General features: G+C 45.0%; 1 protein-coding gene across 1 annotated transcript in view; it reads right to left on the bottom strand.

Moving 5' to 3' along the window:
* The window catches only part of RABL6 (RAB, member RAS oncogene family like 6), a 56,734-nt gene that overhangs the window by 30,641 nt on the left and 13,022 nt on the right, over window positions 1-13,071 (bottom strand). The window contains exons 3-7 of the mRNA XM_082327596.1: window positions 12,367-12,414; window positions 5,873-5,925; window positions 4,214-4,305; window positions 3,189-3,329; window positions 1,943-2,048 (exon numbers count right to left, since the gene is read on the bottom strand). Of these exons, the coding sequence (XP_082183722.1) occupies window positions 1,943-2,048; window positions 3,189-3,329; window positions 4,214-4,305; window positions 5,873-5,925; window positions 12,367-12,414 (440 nt within the window). The remainder of the gene's footprint in view (window positions 1-1,942; window positions 2,049-3,188; window positions 3,330-4,213; window positions 4,306-5,872; window positions 5,926-12,366; window positions 12,415-13,071) is intronic.

Below are 13,071 nucleotides of genomic sequence, written 5' to 3'. Positions count from 1 at the left end.
GCTGTGATTTTTTTCAGAATGCACAGAAAAGCCCCTGTCCGCAATCCCTGTATGAGCACAGAACTGCAGGAATCCGTTTTGGCATTGCTGTTTTAAAGGAAAAGCCAGGCAGCTGTGATCACTGCCTCTTTGAATGATGGGCATAGGACAGCCTCAACGGCCACCTCCTGTGTCGAGGTATGAAGAACAGAGCAAACATCTTTACAAGCATGGTTTACATGTGCCCACTCAAATCTCCTCTTGCACATTTTGGGAATTAAACTGTAATGAGAAGTCTTTTCAGGTTTGTTTCTGCAGTGTTGAATTATTTAATTACACTACATGAAAAACACGGGATTTGGGAGTCTCATTGTGTGGCACCTGCATCTTTTGGACTAGCCCCAGGGCTACCCCGAGCCCACTACACAGGAGAGTAAACGTGGGCTGGTCACCCCATCGCCCTCACCTCTCCTAAGCAACTGTCCCTGGACTCTCCAAACAGCTAAAGGTTATAACAGATTTATTTTTTCTATTTCCCTGAAGACCAAGACTTGTCCAAGAAGTTCTCTGGCTTTGGGGCCAATTACCTAAGTGTCCTAATTGCCTTCAGTCTTGAATTAATAGATCGTGTTTACTCATACACAGCACATTTAAATGAAAGGTTCCCTAAGGCTCACATCTAAAAGCTGCTTCCAAGCAAACCCGACACTACGAATGCTTCGGTATTTCCTGCTTGTAACTATAGCTTGGAAAACGATCGCACATCCTGATTATTAACAGTATCATTAACAGCAGCCTTCAGAAACAAATCTGGCAGGAAGGCTCTGATAATATCCTTGTCTCTTGTCAACATCTCTTTGAGGAAAAAAAGGGGAGATCTACGAAACCGACAAAAGTAACCTGGGAACTAATTATTCTGCATGGTTTCCACAAGACATCGCTTTACCATAGGAGCCAAGGTTATAAAACCAAACATTTAATCAACCATTTAACTGTACGGGTAGATTTCAATCTTCTCCACTGAGCAGCAAGCTGGGTTTGTATCTCCGATTTCTACAACTTCCTCCACAAAAATTTATTGTTTGGCTTGTTTCACTGGGTTTTTATACATTCAATTTTCTTATCCTGGTTCTTTCCACTCTGCAGCCTGAGGACATGGTAACATCCACTAATATATCCGAGCTTCTTCTGAACTAGCATTTCCGTGGGGATTATTCGTATAAAAATACACACAGACATTTCAATTACTGGTGAAAGAAAATCGAGATCAACTGCCTGTTTTTTTCCATCCAAAAGAACAATGATACAACATCATATGTACCCCCAAAAAGTGTATGATGCTGATCCCAAAGGACTCGGTGTGATCACCCCAAAAGGTCCTCTTCTAAAGGACCACAGCTGAGAGTTCCACCCTTTCATGCCCGATCAGCCTTTGCCTTTCCGCTCAGTCCGCCCAAGAAGCCTCAGTTATGAAGGAAATACGAGTCCTGGATCTATGGGCATAGGATCCAAGCAGATCAGTTACCCCTAGGGCAAAGATCTTCAGCAAACAGTTGTCCCTCAGCTGGTCAGTTCATGACCAAATCTCTTCTCGTTTGAGTTTGAATGGAACAGAATTTAAGTACAAAGTTTAACAAATGTGCGTATGTGACATTTTTGACTTGGTACCTACACCACTGGATGCAGTTGCCTTGCCAGTGTTATTCATCGCCTTGGAGCCTTTCTCCAGAGGTGTTTGCAAACACAGCGGAGAAGAGTCCTCTCGCAAGCAGAGACGTGTTTAAGGCACAGGCACCGAGGTACTAACACAATTTTTTTAACAACTCTTATGAAAACAAGAACCTACTCCGGATCCTTTAACAACAAAAGAAACCCCAAATACCAAATTCCCACTTTAGAGAGAGAGAGAAAGCGAAATCTGTCCTGGCCACCCAGCACACCAGGGAAATACCCTCTGTCTTACCTGCAGCTGCAAGAAGGGGATGTTGAAGAACTTGTGCAGGTACTTGAGGCCAAAGCTGTTCTTCATGGAAGACTCAGCATAGCGAAAATATGAGGAGCCGGGAGGCCTACCAGATAGGTAGAGAGAAGAAAACTGTGAAAAGGACGAGGACTGCAGACCCACAGAAGAGGCGCTTGCTGAACTACATACCACGAACAACCCTCATTTACAAGCCAGCCCCTCAATCCCCAATGCAGGCTAGCAGGTCATTCTGCCAGGGACTCATTATTTTGTTTACAGACAAAATTCACACTTTGTTCCTCCTGAAGGGTGGCAGAACGTGGCCGTTGTTGTGTCGCAGTGTCATGGGGCTGCCAGACTAAGAAATACTATGCCAAGACACTGGGCCACTGGTTTACTAAACTGGGGGTTTCACAGCTGTACAAGCTCTTCATTTCTCAAAGAAGGTTTTGTTTTAAAACCACATTAAGACCTACATTAAGTCACAAGCATCAGCAGTGGGCATTAAACTCAGCTAAGTCACGTATAGAGATGAACTTGTAAAGAAATCATTGCATTATGGAATCAAGCCTTAGAACAGATATCATTTCTGTGTGCCTGACACAGGCAGAAACAAATAAAGAGACCAGGAAAATGAACAAATGCCTTAAAAACATAGAGCCACACAAAAAGGTACAATCTATTGAATCCTGAACAACAAATATTATTTTATACTAAATAGCAGGGAGCCTCAGATCTCTGCATAAGGGAAAATTTTGCCTGGCTGGCAAGGGAGGTGTACGACTTGGCTGTGCCCAGTAAATGCTGTGCGGGGATGCTCTCAGAGGAAAAGCAAGGAAGGCAGCTGCACCAGCTGGCTCTCTTGTAGCAGAATTACTTGGAGTAGAGAACAGTTGTGCTGCAGGGAGAGGATTCTTTCACAAGAGAAGGACTATCCAGAAAGAAGATGACTTCTTGGGAAAAGTACTTCTGAAAGGCACATGCTGGCAGGCACTCGCTGTTTCCACGAATACAGCTAACAATCTGCCTGGCACAGGCTCCTAGCTCAAAGGAAAAAGGGCCCATCGTGTAAACCGAAGCTGCTGTACGAGACACTCGGAGCTACGAAAGCCCGAAAGCTAGGCACAGGGTCCCGGGATGAATGCGATGTACACCTTAAACACGGCAGCAATACAGATATCCGCGGCTGATGACGGAGGGTAGCCGAGGTCTGCTCCCCTGCCTGGTGACCGTGGTGCTACCTTACCTGTTTAGGTTGTCGATGAGGTCCCGCACGTCGCCAGGCAGAATGACCCGGTGCTCCCCCATGTCTCGGTAATTCCCAAGCACGCACACTGGAACGTGGGTCGGCACTTTAGGAAGCTCCCTCAGAATATAGTTAAATGTCCTGCACCACAGGAGAGAGAGAGAGACAGGCAGATGAGTGGGAAACATCGTTCTGTGAGCAGTTTCATGCACAAATCACAGGGAAAAAAAAAAAAAAAGTAAGAAATTTTTTTCCAAAATCCTTCCGAGACTGCGGCTTCTTTGCCCCACTCAGACAAATACATTAACTGTAAATATGTTTGTAGCATTCTTTATTCGAAAACAACTTGACGAGTTCAATAATCCACTTCCACCAGCAACCGCGCATCTCCTACAGCAATATTTCCCTCAGTCGTACAAAACTGTGTGGGGTCAGCAGAAGAAAAGGATTCCCTCCCTTCAGCCGTCAATAGGCTCGCTGACCCATCCCAAGCCTGTAAAACACAAGCTTAAATAGAAAGCAGGAACTCTCACCACCTCCTTTTTCCACTCTGGCTTCCATATGTGTCTCACCCTCCTCAGCAGATGTGCAAAATGAACAGTTCATTATTTCTGTACATGAATGCAGCCTAGGGCTTCTAAATAATCCTTACTAATACCGGTCTTCCTGGGAATTTCTCACTAGCATTCCCCTTTCCCTCGTGCTCTGTAGAGCATGGGTTTGTAACGTGCCCAGCAGACTTTGCACCTGTGCTAGCACTAATTATCGCGCCTCAGACAGCGGTATATCGGAAACTGCAGTACACAAGCCCACAGGGAGACGGCTTGTTTGAAACAAGCCCAGGAGAGGGCTTTTAAAAGACATGGCAGAAGATAAAGCTATTGTTTTAAGGGATACAAGCTTGCTTCGACTCATTAGGCTGGTTATCAGCTCCAGAGTCCATCTGGGAATCAAGAGGACTAGAAGTCATTTGTTTTCACTAAACGAGGGAGAATCCCGTGGTGCATGCACTGAAGGCGTCTTACCACTGCTTGGTGATGTCAAACATCATCACTACGCCATTGCAGTTCTTATAGACATCCAGGAACTCTGCATCCAGAGCCATTTCTGACTCTGCCTGAGGAGATAAAGGCAAATGAAGCAGTAAATACCTCAATTCAACTTCAGGCTTGTACAGAACACAACTGATACAGTGCTGAACAGGCAAACTTTCCAAAGCGACAGCCGCTGTAAGAAGTATCCATGGATTTCATATCATCATCATTTAAGCAAGGCACCTGGTGGTTCACGGCTTCCATTGCCCACAGGAGCAGGATGTGAAGCACCTGATGGTCTCTGACAAAAACGTCTGACAGCAAATGCTAAAAACCACCCTCCCCTTTCCCCTGCACCCCCAGGCCCTGCATCAACAAGATAACTCCATATAAGCTACAGGATGGAGGACAGAGGCCACAGCTCCCATTCCTTCTCTTTGCCGACCCAAATATTGACTGTACTTCTAATGCTTCTGGTGCATGAGGCCAGGACGCAGGTCCTGCTGAGGTTCTCCCGTGCAGGGTTGAAAATATTTCTTAGTACCCAATTTGTTTTTCACCATTTGGACTCTGCATGCTGCACAGTACAGTACTGGTCACAAGTCAGCCTCCAGGGCTCCTCTTGCAATTTGGTGCCTATGGAACAATTCTCACTCATTTCCCAGGAGTGGAAAATGCACCCACGTTTACAAAGTGAGAAGCAGCTGTGATATCTGTTCTCATGGAGGCTTTGTCCCACAGGAGAATATTTTTAAAGAAAATTCCCCTGATCTGACGGCGCAGATTGAGCGCCCTGGTGAAGCAGGTGACTCTGCATTGCCCTGACCCATCCCCAGAACCGGGTGCTCAGCTCTCTGCGTATCAGCGGCGCTGCCTTTCCCATCAATTGCGACAAAGCGGTTATTGAGCGAGTACTAGAACACCGCCTGTGCACTGAGCCCCGAAGGGCACTGACACATGAATGGGAGCAATAAAGCTCTTTAAGAGCTGCAGCAGAGATCGTGGGATCAAGGGCCTTTAAACTGAATTCTTCCTGAGGATTAAATCGTAATTCTTGTGAAAGAGATGCCATGGGAGTCCACTGGCAGCCCAAATGTGGTTTGGGAAACGTGGTAGCACGGTCTCCCGTACAGCACTTTGTTCCACAGCAGGAGGTCCAAAGGAGACACGTTTGTGCAAGAGCCCTGAGGAAGCCACTCTGTTTACTGTTATGCGCTAGGCAGCACTTCTGTTGCCCCTTCCTCTTCTGTATTTCCAAGGGTGTTAAAAGGTAATTGTTAGCCCAGTTTTAAGGAGCAGCCAGAGAGCATGGCATCAAGTGACTTCGTCAGGTCTCACAAGAAGGCCATTACAAGACACCTTCCTGCCGCTGACGAAGCGCAAACAGGTACAAAGCTGCCCAGTAAACATCCAGGGCGCAGGCATTCCCAAAAGACAGAATGGAAAACAGCAGGAACGTTGTGGTGAGGGCATGAGCACGGATAAAACGCACAGGCCAAATTGTGAAGAGCATCAGGGATCACATTGCCCTCATCCGCCTGCCAGGCCGGCCTTAAAGCAGAAGCAACTACAGAACTTACTCTCCCCGGAGCAAAGGTGGACTAGAGGCCTCCCGCTGAGAGGCAGACATCTGCATTCAAGGGGACTCACCTCCTGAGGGTCATTTTCCAGTTTCAAACCATCTCCTCGTTTTTTGCATTTTCCTTAAAAAGAATTGTAAAAAAAAAAAAAAAAAAAAAAAAAGCATTACACTGGGCAGAGAACTGCAGGAGGGGTCTGGGCAGGACCACAGCATTTTGAACATGACCTTAAAGCAGATCCAACTTCTACTATAAGCATGGGGAATGAGGAGGGGTGGGACAGGCATGCCTTGCTGAAGAATACCAGCTACCCTGTTGGAGAATACCAGCTAGTCTAATTCAAAGATGAATAGGAAGGAAGCCTGGGGTAGCTTAAACCATGCTTTTCACAGCATAAAGTCACAAGGACTGAATAATACAGGGTTTGATGTTTGACCACAAAGGGAAGCTGCTTTCTTGCACTTTTTGTTGCATTAGTGTTGAAGAAGCAAAAGATCGTGGGGCTGCACAGCCACATACGCAGCCTTCCTGAGAGACGCCGTGACGTTGCTGTGCCACGTCACTGACCTGAAGCGAGCAGGCTTGTAAAGAAACGTGACCTCGGGGCCCACTGGGTGCTCTGGGCTGACGTGCGACCAAAACAAACGGGTGGCAGGAGACTATGAGAACTTAACAGCCAAAAGACAGACAGAACTTATACAAAGGGAAATCCAAGCAAAATCTAGAAATAAACCGTGGTGAGGGGGGTGTGGAGAAGTAGAGGAGAGAGAGCCTACGCGTGCGTGAAAGGCCAGAGCCAGAGGGTCGGGTCTGGCCATCGGCAGCAAAGGTGCAGAAGAGAAATCCTCCGGAGGCACCATCCGCAGCCACGCTCGACAGACACGCACGCAAAAACAAGGCAGAGGACAGGTAAAACTGATTAAGCTCACAGGAAAGTGCAAGAGGCAACAGCCTAAACACTTGGAGAAGACACTAGAAAACCACTAGAGAGACCTGCCCTGCAGTCCCACAGCCGCAATCCCAGCTGGAGGAATCTACCAACCACCTCTCCAACTCGTCTGCTAAAACTACAGCCCTTATACTTAAAGGCCAGACCCCCTGAGACTTCTCCCTCTTCTTACAGCTTCAATAAGCAGTGGATAAGTTCACAAACTGACATTTTAAAGCACCACTGGCATTTGACTCAGCATCCCCAGAAAAGGAGTTGGTGTTTCTAAACCTCAGGCTTCCCGAGAACTTTGCCTTACATCAGTTACACTGTAATCGTGTTTCCAAACCTTAAAGCCTGCAACCACAGCAGACGGAGAAGACGACAGCACGGATCTGTACCTACATTAGGAGGGTGGCAATCAGCTAACGTGATTTTCTGGTGTAGACAGTCGGCACTAAGGATTGCCAGGAGCCTCGGTACGTAAGAGCGAGGACATCTTCTTCCATCTGCTGCCAAAGAAGTTTAGTGTGGACATAGCATGAAAAAATCTGTCCTCACCCCCCAGGTACTGTTTAAAGTCTATCTGTGTACAGCAGTTTCCAGAGTTTTATCAAATGATGAGCACTGCACAAGGAATAACCCTGCAAGACCTGGAGTTACGTTTTACAGATACCAAATATCTTCCAGATGTTACTGATAGCAATTAAGAACTGTACTTCTGAATTAACTCTGTTCTGTATTTTCCCAGTCTAAGTAATGACAAGTTAACTAAATTATAATGGCAGAGACTTGGAATTCCTTCTCATAATTTCTAGAAATTCCCTGTGTCACTGACAAGAGAACGTGTTGGCAGCTCGGATGCACCCGCAAAAAAAAATCCCGTTGACTCTTTCAAAGCCTGCGCAGCTCCGGGGACCAGAAGGGCTTCACCAGCCACCCAACTCCGCTGGTTAACACGGAGCCACTGCTGTAAAATACATGGTTCTGCCAGACACCGCATGTGAAACCAAGTGTCTCATTCTTTTTGCAGGCAGGTCAAGGATAAATAGTTATGAAATACAGAGTTATTAACGAAGGTTTTAACACTGCAGGATACAGCAGGAGAGTCCAGCCCCTGCACCCTGGCAGGGTGCTTCTGTGCATCACTGCACAGTGTTTGCCCCCCTCGTGCCTCACTGTCGGCATCTGAACGTAGCAGAAATATTAATCCTGATCCTTCCCCATTCATGCGATGTGTTTCCCTGGAGGATCCAAGTATGGGCCCTGGTTTTTCCCAGCACAGCTGAAGGTGTGGGATGTCTAGGACATGCATGCCTTTCCCCACTTCCATTAAATTCATTTCAAGTCAGCGGCATTCGTGTGGCTTCTCTGAATGTCAGAACATCACTATTTCTGCAGCGACTGCTAAATTATGCTTGGCATGACCTGAATTTCTAGGTATTGAAACAGAAGCCCAAGCAACCACAAACACTCTTCACAGGTCCTCTCATCCTGAGCAATCAAGGTGTCTTTCTAACCCGGACACATTTACAGCCAATGCTTTGAGACCAAATATAAGACTCGCACGCCTCTCCCTGCTTATGGCTTTATGTGTGCATCAAGAGGAATGAGTAATATTCTTACATGATGCTCATCGCTGCTGCAAAGGAGGTCATCTACAAAGGAGTAACAGAGCTGAAAAGCGCATGTGTGTACATATTCATGCACAGCGTCTATTTTTGGAACCAAAACTGCAGGATGAGCCCGATGAAGACAAGATGTATGTAGCGAAAAGATGCAATTCAGCCTGTAAATGCAAGTGCACAATGAAGATCGTGGTGTTACGTGAATGAGGTCCTGTGTTTAAGGTTGCACTGATGTGTAATCTAGGAGCCTCAATGGGAAAGCCAGGGTCTTCATATTGCAACTGCTCAGCTTCTCTGCCTGGAACCATGACTGCTCCTTATTTACAGGCGTAACAGCAACACCGAAACCAAATAACCTTGCAGCGGAGCCCCGAAGCCTACAGAACAGTTCCTACTGAACCCCAGAAACTGGGTTGGTGGCCAGCACCTGAGAGCCTCTGCACCCCTGTGTACCACCAGTTTTGCGGCAGGATAGCAAGGATTCAGTACAGCTTGCCACCAAACGCTGTCCACAGGGCGAGGGACATGCTTCTGTTCACCATCCAAAAAGACACATCTACAATATTTGCATCGCCGGTGATATCTAACTTATGACATCTGAAAATAACAGAAATATTAATTCTGATCTTTCCTCCTTCTTGCAGCACACCTCTGGGAGGGAGAGGGGCGAAGGGGCAGGGAGAGGAAAGGAATCTCCAATACGAGGGAAAGAGTTGATGCTATTTTGGGGGCAACAGAAAAAAAAATTATTTGATCCCTTCAGTTAGTGTATGGGAAAAGATGCAGGAACCAAACTAGCAGAAGTTACAAGACAGATCAGAACTGTTCTTGAGTCACCTGCATTCAAGCAGCTTCTCTGCATTCAGGCTCTTTACAGCTTTATGACCTGCAGTCGTTACACAACTTGCTGCAAAGCCAGAAAGATGAGTCAGGACCGTGACTTCTGCCGAGAGATCTCTTTCCTACATTCTATCAGTTCCAAGGGCAGCAAAGGAGACAGTATTTACTACACACACCACACACAATTCAATACAATCCATAGCTGGGGGCAAGCTCTGCTTGTTAAGATTTTAACACATGGCATCATTACGCTAATGAGCCCCGCTCTCTGAGCAGGCCCAAGGAGAACAGGGCGGGCTGCGGGGAGGTCCATACTCCAGCGAGTCTGCATATTAAGAAAAAGAAACCCCAAAGAGTCAAGAAAAAGGGAAGAGGAGCAGTACAGTATAGCGGCCGCCATTTCCCCCCGCTTCAGCGCACTAACCAACCTCACGGGTTTTAAACTTTCAGGACAGATCTCCCCATGCTTTCAAATTAATATGCTAACCAAACGACAGCAAGGCACCAGCCAGGCAGGGCGGGCAGGGCTGCCCCCTCATTCCTAACCGTCTGGAGGGAAAAACCAAAGCGCGCTGCTGAACTAACAAGGACGGGGAGGCACGCTGCTGGCAAGCGCGAGGAGAAACACCGCTTACTAAAACCACGTTGAACTTCAGTGCAAAAATGTACATGACGTTTTTCAGGGTGCAACTTATGGAGTTTCCCCAAATCCTCCTGTGCACGTTCACACCGAGCCATGAAGAAGGGCAGCACTGCGTAGCGGAGAAGAGGCTGAAGCTGCTTTACAAGGCTAAAGTTGAAAACTGCAGTTTACCGATGCATCTTTTAGAGAGTCTAGCTACGTCCCCACATCAGTCTTTCAACACATTTTCAAACATCTTAAATTAAACAGAGGTCTCTCAATTTTCTCTAACAAGGAACAATTCTTCCAAAATGGGGAAACACTGGCAAAAAAATTTAGCCTGGAAAACAACATATGTTGAAACGCATGTTCACAACATGTATTTTTTGGCAGTTTCAAATCCAGCCTGATAAATGCAGCATTCTGCACAGCTCTCAATATGCACGTTAGCTGGGATCTGGTAGGCAAGGGAAAAAAGGAGGATCAGGTCTTGTCAGCACTATGCTGCAGCGGCACTGGAGACGTCACTACTAAAAGCCTACAGTCTAAATTAGTGTCGCTCTCACCAAAAGCATCACGCAGGAGGATTTTTTGTCCTAAGCATACAGAAGGAAGAACAAAAAAGTCATAACATTAAGATGAAAGCTGGATATGAGCAAGCTCTTAATGGTTACTTTGCACATTTTCTTAACGTTGTACTTATCAAGAATCCGCACTGCTACGGCAATAGGAAAGGACTTGATTTTGTTACATTGTGATGATCTGAATTTGTACGCTGCGTTGATTAAGTACATTTGATTACGTAAAAATACATAGCTGTGGTTCATGAGTAGGGATCTTAACAGAATGAGTTTTATTTTGAAAGAATATGAAGTGGAGAGAAGAGTCCCTTGAGATTTCTAACACATGCTCCACTGGCAGAAATGAAAGCAGTATCAGAAGAGCTGTTATCAACATCTGCACATATCAAATCTGATCTGTTTTGCCAAAAAAAAAAAAAAAAAAAAAAAAAGACAAGTCTCTAGTTGAGAAGATGACTCTGCTCAGAGAAGCTATTCACAGAAATAAATGCTGGAACCGCACGATTCCCAAATTAACTGTCTGTCTATTCATCCCGAAGTTGCAAGGCAGCGAGAAAACAGATGTTTTGCTCAGATTCCAGCCCTGCACATGTTATCCCAGGATCTGAAAGCCAAACTGCAATCAGACTGACTTCAGCAGTAACTCTGACCTAAGTAAGGTTTTGTCTACACTGTGAAAACTGGGGCTTAAAAGAATAAAAAGATAAAGCACCCAGGATTTTCATTTAAAGTTACTGGCTCAAGTTTAACCTAAAGGCTCCATTATGCATCTGAACTAGACCTGCTATCTTTAATTACCTTTTTTACTATTTTAAATACAATTTAGTGAACATGAAAAATTACATTTCTCCCTTTCCCTGTTGTACTTATCTTCTTATTTTTCGGTGTTAACGCATGTCTAAGTTGCACTGGCAGAGCTTAGTGCCCCTCGGATGCAGTTCTGCTGAGGACCGCGTGCCAGCGCAGATCGTAGCTCGGGCTGCAGGAAAGGTAGCAGCAGCCAAACCATAAAAGTTTAAGTTTCAATAACTGTGGTCAACAGATCTGACCGACAGAAACACACAAACAAGGAGCACAACCCACAGAGCAAGAGATGCTCACCTGCAGAGCTGCTTTCCTGACCGTACTTGCACTTTAAACCAGGAGCCTGGCTGCTACAAAACACCTCTTAAAAGCCAAACAGTATCTGCATGTGGGGCAACAGAACGGGCTGTTAAGATTTGTATCTGAGCCCCAACCCCTTCTAGCAACAGCTTCCACTGCATCCAGATTTGCGCTGCATCCAGGTTGGGTCTTCACATATGTTTTTGGGGTTTGTTTTTATTTTTTATAAAATTGAACTTTATACTCTGACAGAAATTGAAAACTAATGGAAAATGTATTTATACATCATAATACTTTCCTTGGCTAAGCATTTAGAAAAGATTTTGGATTACATATATTGCATTTTCTGTCCTAAGTGAATTTAAGTAATTGGCTTCTCTTTTATCCTTCCCTCCTGCATACATTATTCACTACAGATAACATTTTATCAATTTAACAATAGCATTTCTTTACAAAAACAGCTTGGCAAGACCTTTTATAAACAGAACAAAGAACTCGGTAGCTGTCTAAACATATATAACACTATAAAGGGGAGAAGATGAAGTTTATAATAAAGTTCAGAGAATCTGAACACACTAAGCAGCAGGCTGTTTCATCTGTCACGGAGCACATGAAACAACTGCTTCTGAATACTGGGTTTGATCTCAAGTTGGGGTTCCAATTAATGGGCTCTAGCATAGCAGACTCCGCTCTCCTTCCCATATTTTTTCAGGAGGTAACATCCATGCACGTGAAAAAAAATAAGTACAGGCGTTTTTCTGGAGTGGAAGTAAGCAGGTATTTCTGAATTCCATGTAAGCTTTTAATTAAAATTGAGACAGAACAATGAATCTCCAGTAGAAAGGAAGTTTTAAATCTTACCTTTGTCAACTACATCCCAGACTTCAACTTTCACAATATCGTCAGTGGCTAAAAGCACAATAAGAACACAAAGTGTTAGAAGAGGGTTTCAATAAAATGACCGCCACTCAACGCTCACCACCGAGCGCCTAACCCAAAGGCAACGTGGTCAAAGTAGGAGACGAATGCCAAAAGAAAAGTAATTGAGTTAAAAGAAAACCCAAACACAACAAGAAGGCGGCCTGCTGTTGAAGGCCCCAGTTGTACACCAAAACTGTGCTAGCGAAAGAACTTCTGAAAGACTTCCAGTCACGTAAGCGATAGCTAGATTTCCTTGATATTTTATGTCAGATTTGAAGCATGTGATAAATATTTTGTGTAGATTCTTTTCATAACATACAGAGGTTTCCATATTCTTTCAAAAAAGATACAATTTTAATTCAGAGAATAAAGTCTGGTCTACAAGCAAGGCATACAACTGAAAAAAAAAGGAATATACACATTTAAGGAAGATCAACCTTACTAATAGCATCTTCGTGTAAACGTGACAAACAGTGCAGACAGTCCTGCGGCTACAGAAATCCATTCTCTCTGCAAATTTCAAGTTGCATTTTGTGAAAAATAAGATACTGCTAGCAATTTTGCCTCTTAACAAGCTGCAGCATCAGTAAATTATAAGCAGCAACGTATATTTAAGTTGCTAAAATCTGAAGCAAGACAAGAAAA

Source organism: Platalea leucorodia, assembly GCF_965183815.1.
Source record: "Platalea leucorodia genome assembly, chromosome: 15".
NCBI lineage: Eukaryota > Metazoa > Chordata > Aves > Pelecaniformes > Threskiornithidae > Platalea > Platalea leucorodia.
The sequence above is the reverse complement of the archived record's forward strand: the minus strand, read 5'-3'. Positions and strand labels throughout refer to the sequence as shown.